Raw genomic sequence first — 14,212 nt, 5'->3', positions numbered from 1 at the left:
AAACTACAATGAGATACCATCTTACTCCCATAAGATTGGCAGCTATGAAAAAAACAGAAGAATACAAATGCTGGAGAGGATGTGAAGAAATGGGAACACTCATCCACTGCTGGTGGGAATGCAGAAGGATCCAACCATTCTGGAGGACAGTTTGGCGGTTTCTCAAAAAACTAACCATAGATTTGCCATATGACCCAGCAATTCCACTGCTGGGTATATACCCAACAGAACTGAAGGCAGGGACACAAACTGATATATGCACACCAATGTTCATAGCAGCATTGTTCACTATTGCCAAAAGTTGGAATCGACCCAAATGCTCATCAACAGATGAGTGGATCAATAAAATGTGGTATATACATACAATGGAATACTACTCAGCTTTAAGAACAAATACACTACAAACATAGGTGATAACATGGATGAATCTTGAGAACCTTATGTTGAGTGAAGCAACCCAGGCATTGAAGGACAAATACTACATGACCTCAATGATATGAAATAAGCAAGCTGCCTCAGAGAGCTAGAGCCTGGAAGATAGGCTTACAGGAAATCGGGGGGTAGAGGAAGGATGTAAGCTGACATCTACATGGGTGAAATCTATGATAAGCTGGAGGTAAGTATGTGTACAAGGAAGGGATAAAATGGGGGCATAGGATTACCTTTGGGTGGGGCTTTGGGGGTTTGAGGGGGGCTAGGGATGGGCAGATGGGTAATGCTGCCCAAGAAACTAGGGGGAGGGTGGGGCAACACATGAATATAGGAGATTGTCAGGTGTTGGTTGAGAGTATAATGTTGAGAAAACCTTTTCAAAATATAATTAGGAAGGTTACCTGTTTAAGATACTCAAAGGGGATAATCTGACGCAGGACAGACTCCTAGGGAATATCTGAATGCTCATTTTGCCAGAGTGGGTTATACCATTGGTAGAGACCCATATAATGAGAGTGAAGGTAGACCCACAACCTGGGGAGGACTAATGCCATCAAACAGAGGGAACTGTATCTCTCAAGAGAAATGGTGGCTCCCAGGGCATTAGGGTAGTTGAGCAAGTCAAGCCCTCAACACTGTTGCAAGTATCTCTGAATATGGCTCCTCAAGAAATGAAGATTGGAAACGGACTTTGGCCCAGTGGTTAGGGCGTCCGTCTACCATATGGGTGGTCCGCGGTTCAAACCCCGGGCCTCCTTGACCCGTGTGGAACTGGCCATGTGCAGTGCTGATGCACGCAAGGAGTGCCGTGCCACGCAAGGGTGTCCCCCACGTGGGGGAGCCCCACGCGCAAGGAGTGCGCCCGTGAGGAAAGCCACCCAGCGTGAAAAGAAAGAGCAGCCTGCCCAGGAATGGCGCCGCCCACACTTCCCGTGCGGCTGACGACAACAGAGGCGGACAAAAGAAACAAGACGCAGCAAATAGACACCAAGAACAGACAACCAGGGGAGGGGGGGAAATTAAATAAATAAATAAATCTTTTTAAAAAAAAAAAGAAATGAAGATTGACTGTCACTGTGGGCCCCAAGGGGAGGGGGAAATAGATATTGAATAGATGAAATCAAAGTAACTGTGAGGGCAAAAGAAGTGTTTCACAAGAGTACACAGGATGGATATAAACCATGTAATATTACACCAAAAACATATAGGGGACGACAGACTAGTAATGTAAACCATAATGTAAAACATAGGATAACTAAAAAATTTAGAAAACTGTATAGCCTAAAGTATAAACCACAATGTAAACACAAATGTTACCTTGTTTGAAAGCTATTGTCTCAATATCTGTACCTCAGTTTCAGTAAATATGATATGAATAAGTTAAAAGATTATCGCTGTGGAAGGGAAAAGGTTTTATAATAGATATGTGGGAGTACTGTATATTGTATATATGAATTACTATGACCTAAGGCTCTTGTGAAGAGAAGCTCAATAATTAGGGAAAAAAGAAAAAAAATAGGATGTAGAATTTTTCCAAATCAATATGTATTCTATATCTAACCTTTAAACTCATCACTATATTCCATTTTACTATTAAGGGAACCTGACATTATGTTGGGATTCACTGTTCAGGAAGTTTTGGATCACAGAGTGGTTCAACAATGGCAGCGGAGGAATACTGGTATGGGATGTTATTGACAGGGGACATATGGTTGACAGGGAGTTATACAGGGCATGTGTCCAGGGTGCATGGAAATGTTTGGATATACTCATAGTGGAAACAATTAAAAACAACAGCTGGGGGGGTACTGGGTTCCTGGATGGGGAGGGGGGGCCTCTGTCATGGTCCCTAGGGGCACAGCGACAGTCCCCCAAGTGCATCGGCAAGGACCAGGAAGGAATGAGGGTCCAACAGTGAGCCCCTGATACTAATGACTATGCTTGTGAGCCTATACACCTGAAATAAGAACAAGGCCTAGAGCAGCACTGTGCCTAAGAGTTCCCTCCTGACAGCCTCCATGTTATTCAAATGTGGCTAGTCTCAAAGCCAAACTCAGCATGTAAATACAATGCCTTCCCTCCAGCGTGGGACATGACACCCAGGGATGAGCCTCCCTGGCACCAAGGGATCACTACCAAGTACCAGCTGATGATATAACTAGAAACTGACCTTGAATTAAAGGTTCAACGCAGACCAGCAGAATATCCCTGTCTACATATAATAACAAGAGTTAAAAATGCTGTTTGACCTAAACTAAGGGGGAAAATGGAAAGGACAAATGAGTTTCTATGGCTATGAGTCTCTAAAAAAGAGTCTGGAGGTTGTCAGAAGGACTGCCCTTATGCACACACCTGAGCAGAGTCTCAGAGACAGATAAAGTAGATACAACCCCAGGTATTGGTTCTTTTGAGGGCTAAAGAGACCCACAGGTTCTATGGTCATGGCAGATGGAGTTCACTGCCATGTCAGTCGGCCCTTCTTTGGAGCTGGTGTTTCTGTGTGATGGAGCTGGACCTAGATGTGATCTCTTTTCACAAGCCATTCCTGCTACTTTACTGGAATTGTAGTTGGTGCTGGCGTTTAAGATATATCTAGGGGATTTGAATCTCTGGACGGACAATATGATAGCCAGGCCCTGAGCCTCAAAAGACTTCAGCTCCTACACTCTGATTTACTGGACTTACCCCACTCAGCTAACACGGAGTTGAAGAATGTCAACCACCCACACCATGGAGCCTAGAGTGCCTACAACTGAAAGCAGGAGGATTGCATCCAGTATCCATGTGGAATCTAAGCCCCCTCTTGACATAGATGTGGAATGGACACAACCAAGCCAAGGTCCACAGGAAGGAGGAATACAGTAAGGATTAGAGTAGACTTAATGATATTCTATTCATGAACTATTGTGGTTAATAATCGAGAAAATGTGGCACTGGTGTGGAAAAAGTGACCGTGGTGGCTGCTGGGTGCGGGGAATGGGAGGAAGAGATGAGATGTGGAGGCATTTTCAGGACTTGGGAGTTGTCCTGAGTGGTGCTGCCAGGACAATTGCCGGACATTGTATGTCCTCCCATGGCCCACTGGACGGAATGTGGGAGAGTGTGGGCTATGGTGTGGACCACAGGCCATGGGGTGCAGCAATGCCCAGAGATGTACTCACCAGATGCAATGGATGTGTCATGATGATGGGGGAGAGTGTTACTGTGGGGGGAGTGGTGGTGTGGGGGCAGCGGGGGTGAATGGGGACCTCATATTTTTTTAATGTAATATTTTTAAAAGAATGAATAAATAAAATAAAAAAATAACTACTAATAGAAAAAAAAAGTATGCAATTAAAATGTGAAAAATAACAATGCTCTCATATCTTGAGATATACATACAATGCAGTTTAATTTTACCTAGCCGGTATTTAGATGATTTTCTGAAATTGTATAAAAGTAAGGCTGTAGAGCTGATTTGGGGAGAGTTTCTGTTAAAAGCATTATGAACAAAAGTCCCCTCCAATTTTCCCAAAATGTAAAACTAACAGCTATCCTTTTTTTTCCTAGACCTTTCCCCACAAAGAGCCATGGTTTCTAAACTTCCAGAAGGGTGGCTGTGGACCACCAAGCTAATACTCTCAGTCACCTACAACAACCTCACACAGCACAGACCTAGTTAGGTCTTGGCAAAAAGTACAAATGACTGGGTATCAGAGCCCTCCAGGGCCACTTGGGAACAGCTGAAACTAAAGGACTATTCTTTAGGACTAAAACATAGCTAAATATGTTTTAATATTAAACACAGAAAGATCCTGTCTATAATTACATAGGTGTTTAGGAAGGTTAGTCTATCTCCTGTCTACAGTGGCAGCAAAACCGCTATACCATGAAGGTGGTCACTGGTAAGGTGACATCAAAAGAGCTAGACAACTGGACACATGACCAGGGCCTGACCTGGGCTGGCCTGGAGCTGAAAAGCAGAGAAGTTAAAGCCTGGGTAGCTGGTGTCAAGAAGGCAGGTTCTGGTCTAGTCACCTACACCTTAAACTCTTTAAGCCTCAAATTCTTCACTAGTAAAAAAAAGAAGAAAAAAAAATTTCATAAAAAAAAAAAGAAAAAAACAAACAACAGATATAAAACAAGACTATTTATAGTCCTATCTTAAAGAGCTATGATAAGGATTAGATGATAATGCATTTTTACACAAGCTTATTATACTAGCTCAATGCCAGGCACTCAGCAAAGTAATCAGTAAGCTATTACCACATTCTGATATTAAGTACTTACCTCTTTTTGACTACATGTTTTGGGCCAAAATTTCATTAAGCCCCTAATAACCTAAAATGAAAAGGAGAAAAACAAAAATGTTTTGTTTTTTTATATGTATTTCCATGAAAAGTAGTCTAAGGCTTTTTTTAAATTATGGAAATAATACTAACTGGTTCTGTGAGTGAGGGATCTTTCTCCAGAAACTGTACTATACAATATGCCAGCTGAAGAAACAAAAAATGAAAGACAAAATTATAAATTCTATTTACTAAGAGCTCAAAAGATATATTATTAAAATTTCTTTAAAAGTTGGTAGACTGTGGTTTTAATAACTTCATATTCAATTCATTATAAATATCACATAAATAAAATATACATAAAGCAAAATAAAAAGCTACTTTTTCAAGCCAAAGATTGACAATAACAAGGCTCCAGGGGAACTAAAAGAGAGAGAAAGAGAGAATTTTGGGATAGGAAGTATGCAGCTAATGAAAAGCAGAGGTGAAATAGCATATGAAGTATATGTTCAAAATACCTCATACAGTTTGAGCTACCTCTTAGAGTAAAATATCTAAGTAGTTTGTCTTTCCTCTCCTCCCCACCATGGGCTTCTATTCTCTCTGTTAACTTCATTAGTACTGGATTTTACTGTGATTTTAGAAGACTATATATGAAGTAGGCACTTAAAAACTCTTGCTGACTATCTGAAATGGCATGCATGAACTAAAGCAGAACTTCATGAAGAAATAAAAAATTAGAACCTGGAAAAATGTAAAAAGAGTTCTACATCTGATGCTAACTCATCTAGGAAAGAATTCTTTTAATCAATGACTGTGATGTTTAATTTCAAAATCAAAAATGATTTAGAAAAAAGGCTCATAAAGATTCTTGGACAAGAAATCTACCCTTATAAAACAACATTTTGATGGTGCTCTGAATTAGAAACATATGCACTAATTTTCCTCAAAACACAGAACTTCACATTTAAAGAGGAATGCTGCTTAAATTTTTTGTGTTGCATTTTTAGACAAACTCAAAATATCCCCACTGGAGGGGAGGAAGAAGTCAGGTTTTGAAATACCAAAATTAAAAATACCACTAGATCATTCATCTACCCCCTAGTGACATGCTCACCATGCAAGACAGTGTTAGCACGGAAATTAGATAGGGGACAAGAACAGAGGATGCCTTTTTAAAGTAATGAGGGCTGGAGAAAAGATGGGAAAATATTGCCTGACTTGTTTACTTCTGAGAGTGTGTAGAAAGTAAAAAAGAAATAATGAATGAACTTGAAGAGGGAGCAAAATGGTAGCTGATAAACTAATGCAGAGTGGGGATGGGACTAAAATATGCAAGAACATTAAAGAATGATTACACATGTCCAAAAATTTAATTCTGAAGTCCACATACATTTTATTATATACAGCACGTTCGATACTTGATTATGTGAACTTGGGAGGGTCATCTAAGTTCTTTGTAAAATGAGATGACTGAATAAAAGTTCCTCCCACTATTAAATTATTCCCATGATTCTACTACGCCTAGCAAAAAGTTATACATTTTCATTTCCTCATGAAGTATTTAAATTTTAACAAAATTTTTGGGTTTTTTTGGGGGAGGGGGGCGTAAATTAAGGAGACTGTTTCCCAATATCAAAGAAATTCTTGAGTTTGCAACCTTTTATTTTGCTTCCAAAAATAGCTGTACAAAATTCTACCTGGGCATGGAAGAGTGATAAGCTCCTGACAGTATGTAAAGGGATCAACACTTTCACCAGAAATTGTTTGTGTTCTGCCTTAAGAGGTAAAGCAAAGCCATTGATAATACTAGAAAAAGAAAAGAGACACAAATTAGCAATGTTATCACAAGTAAAACTGAGACAAACTGTAATTGTGAGATTGGTTAAATCTTATCAGTTTATATTGGTCAATAACAATCCAAAACCCACCCCCCTCAGTGGCATTCAAGATTTCCTAGTCACTTCATAGAACAGAGGTAGCTAGGAAGGAAACTGAAGAGAAGAAGAAAACTTGCTTATGATCATCCTGCAAAGGCTCCTGTGCTCTTAAATATAGTCAGGTGGTTCCCAAAAGCTTTAATAGCAAAAATCCTTTATTTTCCTTCCCTCCTTTCCTTCCATAAATAACTGCCTGTTTTGCTCACTTCCTCTTCAAATACGATCCTTCCTATTCCTAGACACCATTCCTTCCCATTGCAGAACTCTCTACTCAGACCAAGAATATTGGTCTAAACTTGGCTAAGACCAAGTTTAGCCTAGAGAAGTCACTGAAAGAAGAACTTAAAGTGACTCCACTTTTTTTTTTCTCCTATTAGGAGGAAAGACTAAGTAATCACACTGTCTGGTTGCTTTAGCCTCCCTTGTGTGTAAAAAGCTTTCAACAGCTGTCTCTTTCCAAGTTCTATTACCCTAAGCACCAGCTGTTCAAGAACTACACTGGGGTAATCAGTACACAGTTCCTCTGAAAATGGTAATCTTTTCAATTTATTATAAACTTGGCTTTTACAGATATGGCAAAGGACAGGTAGCCTAGAAATTGAGAATAAGATGTTTGGTAGTAACTGGGCTGATGATAATTAAATGTATTGTCTCTGTTGTAATGAATCAGCAATTGTTGGATAATGGGAACCAGTAAGCATCTTTGGTAGAGTCAGATGGGAAACATGTTAAACATAAATGAGAAAGGCCCAAAGTACAGCAGAAGACTTAATTCTGCATTTCAACTGTGCCACCTGAACCTAATTTTCAGGATGATATTAACCTGTAGTTAAACATGTAGTTACCTTCCTAATATTAGATAAACATGTAGTTACCTTCCTAATATTTAGATAAACATGTAGTTACCTTCCTAATATTAGATAAACATGTAGTTACCTTCCTAATATTTCCAGCAATTCAGCTACCCCATTGAAGTGTTCTGTTTCATAAACAAACCTGTTTCCAAAAAAAAAAAAAAATAAAGTCAGTACACTCTCATCAAATATTTGATTTTGAGGTTTACTTAATACTTATAAAAACACCAACTATGCTTCTCTCTCTCTCTCTCTCTCTCTCTCTTTCCCCGCCCTCCACTTACCTTAGAAAAATATTGTTAATCTGTTTGCGGATAAATGCTCTAAGACCAAGAAACTTGCCGTAAATTCTGTGCAAGACTGTTTTTAAGTAGTCGCGTTCCCGAGGATCTTCGCTGTCAAATAGCTCCAAAAGCTGTTGTAAATAAAAGACAATGTAGCTGTCAAAGGCAGTTTCAGGAAAGGATTTAGGAATTCTGCCACTCATTATTTAAACCCTCTCCCTTCCTCCTAAAAACACTTGTTATATGTCTCTGGAAATGTAAGGATAAATATGTCAAACAAGGTCTTTCTTCAAGGGGCTTCTATTCTACTAAACAGTTACATAATAATAACAATAACAATAATAATAGCTATCATTCAAATCCATCACTTACTATGATTATCAGGCACTAATCTAAGTAATCTACTTATATTAATTCTCCATGTGAGGTGGTATTTTACAAATAGGAAACAAGTTAAATAACTTGAACATGGCTGCACAGCTAATATGTTGTAAAGCTGAGATTTGAACCCAGGTAGTCAAGCCTCTAGAGTCCATGATATCAACCAATGCATTAAGCTACTTTTCTGAGTCTACACTACAAATATACAGTTACGATAAGCCTTCAGCTCTACAAGTATGTACAGGTAAATAAAACAAATATTAAACCAAAGTAAACATCAAAAGTCCCCAATTATACTGGTAATGCTCTGTTTCTAGATTTGAGTTCTGGTTACATGAGTGTGCTCACTTTGTGTGTTCATCAAGGAGAACACTCATGATTTTTTCAGGTATAGTATCCTTCGTTAACATATTTTAATTCCCCAATCATTTGAGATTTTAAGTCACGAGGTGATTAGATCACATACATGTATTTACAACAAGGTCCAGTGCAAAAGAGGCAATGGGGTAAAGTCAGGCTAAGTGGCAGCGGGCACTAGAGATTCAAGGCAATTCCTATCAAAATCCTAGCTGCATTTTATTTGTTTGTTTTTGCAGAACTTGACACGCTTATACCCAAAAAATATATATGGGAATGTAAGGGACTCAGAAAAGCCAACACAATCTTGAAAAAGAAGAACAAAGTGGAAGGACTCACACTTCCCTATTTCAAAACTGAATCTAAAGCTACTATAAGTAAGTATTGGTATAAAGATCTGCTGCATCTAGATCAATGCAACAGAACTGAGAGTCCAAAAATGAATCCTCAAAATTATGGTCAAATGATTTTCATCAACTCAATGGGGGAAGAATAGTCTTGTTAATAGATGGTGCCAGGACTACTGGGTATAAAAATGCAAAAAAAAAAAAAAAAGCTGGACCCCTACCTAACACCATAAATATAAAAACTAACACAAAACAGGTCGTAGAACTGAATGTAGGAGCCAAAACTACTAAACTCTTAGAAGAAAACCTAGGAGTAAATCTTTGCAGTCATGGAGTAGGTGATCACTTCTTAGATATGACATCAAAAGTATAAGCAACAACAAAAAATAAACGGCTTCATTAAATTAAAACTTTCATGCTTCAAAGGAAACCATCAAAAAGTGAAAAGGCAACCCACAAAATGAAAAAAAATACTTGCAAATCATATATCCAATGGGGACTCATATAAAACAAATCTTTGAAAACTAAATAAATAACCCAATTTTAAAATGGGTAAAAGATTTGGATATATACATCATAAAAGATGACGTACAAATGGCCAATAAACACATAAAGATGTGCTTAATATCATTAATCATTAGGAAAATCAAAAGCAAAATCACACTTAAGATATCACTTCACATCCACTAGGATGACTATAATCAAAAAGAAAGGCAATAACAGACGTAGGATGCTGTAGCAGTTTGACATTATTGATGAATTCCAAAAAGAAATATTAGATTATGTTTGTAAACTGATCTTTTCCTCTGGGCATATTAGATTATGTTGGATTCAGAGGTTTACTTGATTAAGTAATCAAATAAACCTCTTGTGCCAGTAGGATGTTAAGTCCCCACGTGGGGACTTACAGATAAAAGGCACGGCAAAGGACAGAGTTGGAGGGTTTTTGATGTTGGGTTTTGATGTTGGAGTATGATGCAGAAGCCTTAAGCTGGAGCCCTGGGAAGAGAGGAACCCTAAGCCTGGAAAGAAGCCAGCCCTGGGAAGAAAGGAACCCAGGAAGCCTGAACCCTCGCAGACATCAGTGGCCATCTTGCTCCAACACGTGAAAATAGACTTTGGTGAGAGAAGTAACTTATGCTTTATGGCCTGGTATCTGTAAGCTCTTACCCCAAATAAATACCCTTTATAAAAACCAACCAATTTCTGGTATTTTGCATCAGCACCCCTTTGGCTGACTAATACAGATGGCTATAATAAAAAAGAAAGATAATAACGGGTTAACAAGAATGTGGAGAAATAGGAATCATCACACACAGCTGCTGGGAATGTAAAGTGGAGCAGCTCCTTTGAAAAACAATTTGGCTGTTCCTCAAAAAGTTAAAACATAGAGTTACCATATGACCAAGCAAGCTCACTCCTAATTATATACCCAAGAGAACTGAAAACATAGCCACCAAACTATGTGCATACAATTTTCAAAGTAACATTATTCATAATCACAAAGTAGTAAAAATAAATGAAATGTCCATGAACTGATGAATGGAAAAATAACATGGCACGATGGAATATTATATAGCCGTGAAAAAGGAATGAATTATTGATACATGCTACAACATGGATGAACCTTTCAAACATTATACTAAGTGAAAGAAACAATACAAAAGGCCACATATTGTGTGTTTCCATCTATATGAAATTTCTAGAATAGGCAAATCCTCCTGAAAGTACAGTGGGGAACGATTGCTAATAGGAATTGGGTTTCTTTCTGGGTGGATGAAAATGTTCTAGAATTATATAGTGATGATGGTTGTCCAACTCTGTAAATATACCCAAAAATAGTGAACTGTAAACTTGAATAGGGTGGATTTTATGATATGTATTTCAGTAAAGCTGTTACTATAAAAAAAAATGACAGTGGGTAGGTTCTTCTGGCTGAATAACAAACTTGGAGATGGGTGAATTTTACCATGTTTCCTACACATTCATCATCACTGCAATAATGTAAAACTCATAGTTCTAATGTCTTTATAGCAAAATATTTCAAGAATGTAGCCTATAAATAAAAGCAGACTGCCCTGATTTTAAGAAATCTGTCAAGTGATACATAAGCGTGACTTTAGATGCCTAAGACATATTGCTGAGACTGGTATTATAAGAATAACTTAGTAGGCAGAAATTGATTGAAGTATTTGCCTTGTTTGGTGGTTTTCTTTAAACACAAGCCAGAGTTATGGACAAAAAATGGGTCCTCAAATAATAACAGGAAACACAAAATGAATGATAAAAAATAAGCAGTGAGCCAGGATACATTTTTTTTTTGCTACATAATAACATTCATTCATTCATTCAATAAATGAATATTTAAACAAATATCTATTGCCTATTAAGGGCCAGGTACTGGGCAAGATGCCAGGGATACAACAATGACCAAGACAGACACACGATCACTTTCAGAGCCTACTCTAATGAGGGATACAGGTAAATACACTGAATGATAAGTAGTTCAGGAAGCTGTATAAATACAGAGCAAACAAACCTACTGTGTTTGGGAGCAGTGGAGTGATCAGGAAAGGCTGCCAAAGGAAGTGACAACCAGGAGAAATTAGGAGTTAGCCAGATACTGAGGTAGGGAAAGAGTATCCATGGCAGACCAATAAGCAAAAGTACCCTATATGAATCGAAGATGCTGCTGAAACACCTGCTATCTCTTTGACCATTCAGATATCCAATAAGTAAATCTGTACTCAAATCCTTCCATATGCCAGGGATTGTCCTCATTGTTAAGCTCACACATTGGTGAACACACTTGCATCCCACACGGGGAGACAATGCAAGTAAACAATGCATTCAACAAAAAAATATTCTTCCTAGGAAAATAGGCCTGTGGCCCCAATGGGCAAAAAAGGCCCACAGGCACAGTGTCTTTTATCTACTGCACACTCAAACTGACATAAGATCTTTAATCCACCCACCACATGCCTTGTAAATGGAAACAACATTTTCAGTTCTATTTTTAAATTGTGTTTCTACTTCTAATTGTTGCAAAGGGTTTAATGAGTAATTTGCAACTAACATAACAAAAGGTTTGAGGGGGTGAAATGATAGCAAAACTCAAATCAACAATATTTATGTATTATTAATCTTAAGAGAGTTTAATGAAAACATAATTCTAAAAAGATTAACTAATGTTTTCATTAGTTCCTCAAAGAAACTGCATTACCAGGCACCTAACTTCAGTCATTTATAAAGCCATAATTATTAAATATATCTTTATGTACTATAAGAAAGAAAGGTGAATTGCAGTATATAAAGTGGATTTTGCTGCTCTATAAAGTACTTTTATGATCAATGAGACAAAAGAAAAAATACAATAGCACTTATGCAAATAAAAGGGAAGTGGGATGACCTCTCATTTCCAAAATAAAGTCTATAGTCATCTATACACTCCCCACAAAAAAGGAATGAGAAATATAATACAGCATCTGTAAATACCTAGGTAGACTGTGCCTTCTATAATACAGCAGGCAGCTTCTTGTAAAAGACAGGAAGCTGGAAAGTTTCCAAGGTGATTAGAGTGAAGACACAACTGTCAACATGTTGACTCCAAGTTTACAGAGATTTGGCCTAAGAACTCTTCTTTAAACCTTGTAATAAATCTACAGTAAAACGAGAAGAGCAAAATGAAACACAGAAAGGGACTTCCAGTTAGATATGGGCACTGAACTTCTCCCCTCTTGAAATCTCACTGAAATGACAGGAAAGAAATGAAGGTAGAAGAAACCACAAGGCAGAGAGAATTAGAGAGGAGATTAGATATATGTGCATACTTTTCAAAACTGGGAAATGGATGACAAGGGGCAACTATCATCACTCTGCTAAGTGTTCCATTCTGCCAGCAGGAAGGGAAGCCAACAAGAAGCAAACCAATTCATACCAGAGAACCCTTAAAAGGATTAAGAAAGGAAGGCACCAGATAACTTTGATGGTAAGGATATAAAAAAGAGCTAAAAGCAGTAGGACTGGCTAAAAGTCTGTAGAAGGTATAACAAGATCCAACTTCCCCTCACCCCCTTTCTCTATCCCACGCAGTATACAAACTAAGCTTGGAGTGAATAAATGAGCAAGTTTCAGGTCTTGGAGACTTGAGGACATCTTACACACAGCTTAGTGAAATATTTCCTAAAAATAATGAGATTAAATAAAAGTCTGTATACTGAAAATCTAGACCCCTGTCAGCCTCATTCCCTGACTGAGCTTCCAATCCTGGGTGAGGCAGGAGATTAGATAATCCCTCCTCCGGAAAGAGGAAATCGACCTATAGGTAAAATTAGCATTTGAAGATTTCCCAATGAAACAGCAGGGACCCCTCACAACTTTTCCTATTGTCAATCACCAGTTGCTAAACTCCCCCCCACACAAACACACGTGTGTGTGCAAGCACACCACACACACACACAGATTTCAATCAGTTTTTTAGTGACTCACATGTAACTAAGAATATGAAATCAAGGTTAATCAGACATTATGACATAAAAGACAACAACAACAACAACAACAACAAACAAGGAGGAATTCAGAGGAAAAAGAAGCAATGCATACAGTATTAGGCAAAAACCCTCTAACATTCTCAGAGATAAATAATTATATTATTAGATACCTGAAAACAAAACAAAACAATGCTATTAGAGATATATATTCAGGGAAAAAAAAGTTTTGGAAATTCAAAATAAGACAAAAATTTCAGCAGGACTAGAACATTAATATCAACAAACCTTTTCTGAAAGTATATTCAAAAGATAGAGATGATACTGAGAAGAAAAAAAATAAGTAAACTAGAAGGTCATTCCAGAAGAGCAACACCTGACTAAAAGGCACTCCAGAGAGGCATAGAGTCAGAAAAACAGAAAATGAAGAGAATGAAGTTATTTAAGAAATAATTCAATATAATTTTCCAGAAGTAAGAACATGAGTTTCCATAAGGATATGGCCTACTACGTGCTCTGCACAATAAATGAACAAGGCAAGCCACTTTGAAGTTTCTGAACACTGGAGAAAAAAGAGAGGACCCCAAAAGCCCACAGAGAACAAAAGTCACTATAAAGGATAAGAGTTTAGCTGGCTCTAACCTTTTTAACAATAACACTTGGAAACCAGATGACAATGGAGTAATTTCTTAAAACAGTTGCAGGAGTTAAGAGTTTCAACCTATAAATCTATACCTAACCAAAAAAGTCAATCAAATATGTAGATAGAACACAGATGTTTTCTGAGAAGCAAGTCTCAAAAAATCTATATCTCATTCACACTTTTTCATGAAGCCTCTTAAACCAACAAAATATGCAAGCA

The 14,212-nt window shown here is 37.8% G+C and overlaps 1 protein-coding gene across 4 annotated transcripts in view; it reads right to left on the bottom strand.

The window, feature by feature from the left end:
* PPP2R5E (protein phosphatase 2 regulatory subunit B'epsilon) overlaps positions 1-14,212 on the bottom strand; it is a 193,611-nt gene that overhangs the window by 27,783 nt on the left and 151,616 nt on the right. For all 4 annotated transcript variants that reach the window (XM_058293304.2, XM_058293303.2, XM_058293307.2 and 1 more), the window contains 5 exons: positions 7,779-7,909; positions 7,577-7,636; positions 6,401-6,509; positions 4,854-4,907; positions 4,702-4,752 (listed from right to left, as the gene is read on the bottom strand). In XM_058293304.2, the coding sequence (XP_058149287.1) occupies positions 4,702-4,752; positions 4,854-4,907; positions 6,401-6,509; positions 7,577-7,636; positions 7,779-7,909 (405 nt within the window). The remainder of the gene's footprint in view (positions 1-4,701; positions 4,753-4,853; positions 4,908-6,400; positions 6,510-7,576; positions 7,637-7,778; positions 7,910-14,212) is intronic.

The sequence above is a fragment of the Dasypus novemcinctus genome, chromosome 3, assembly GCF_030445035.2.
Source record: "Dasypus novemcinctus isolate mDasNov1 chromosome 3, mDasNov1.1.hap2, whole genome shotgun sequence".
NCBI lineage: Eukaryota > Metazoa > Chordata > Mammalia > Cingulata > Dasypodidae > Dasypus > Dasypus novemcinctus.
Note: the sequence above shows the minus strand (reverse complement) of the source record. Positions and strands in the feature narration are given on the sequence as shown.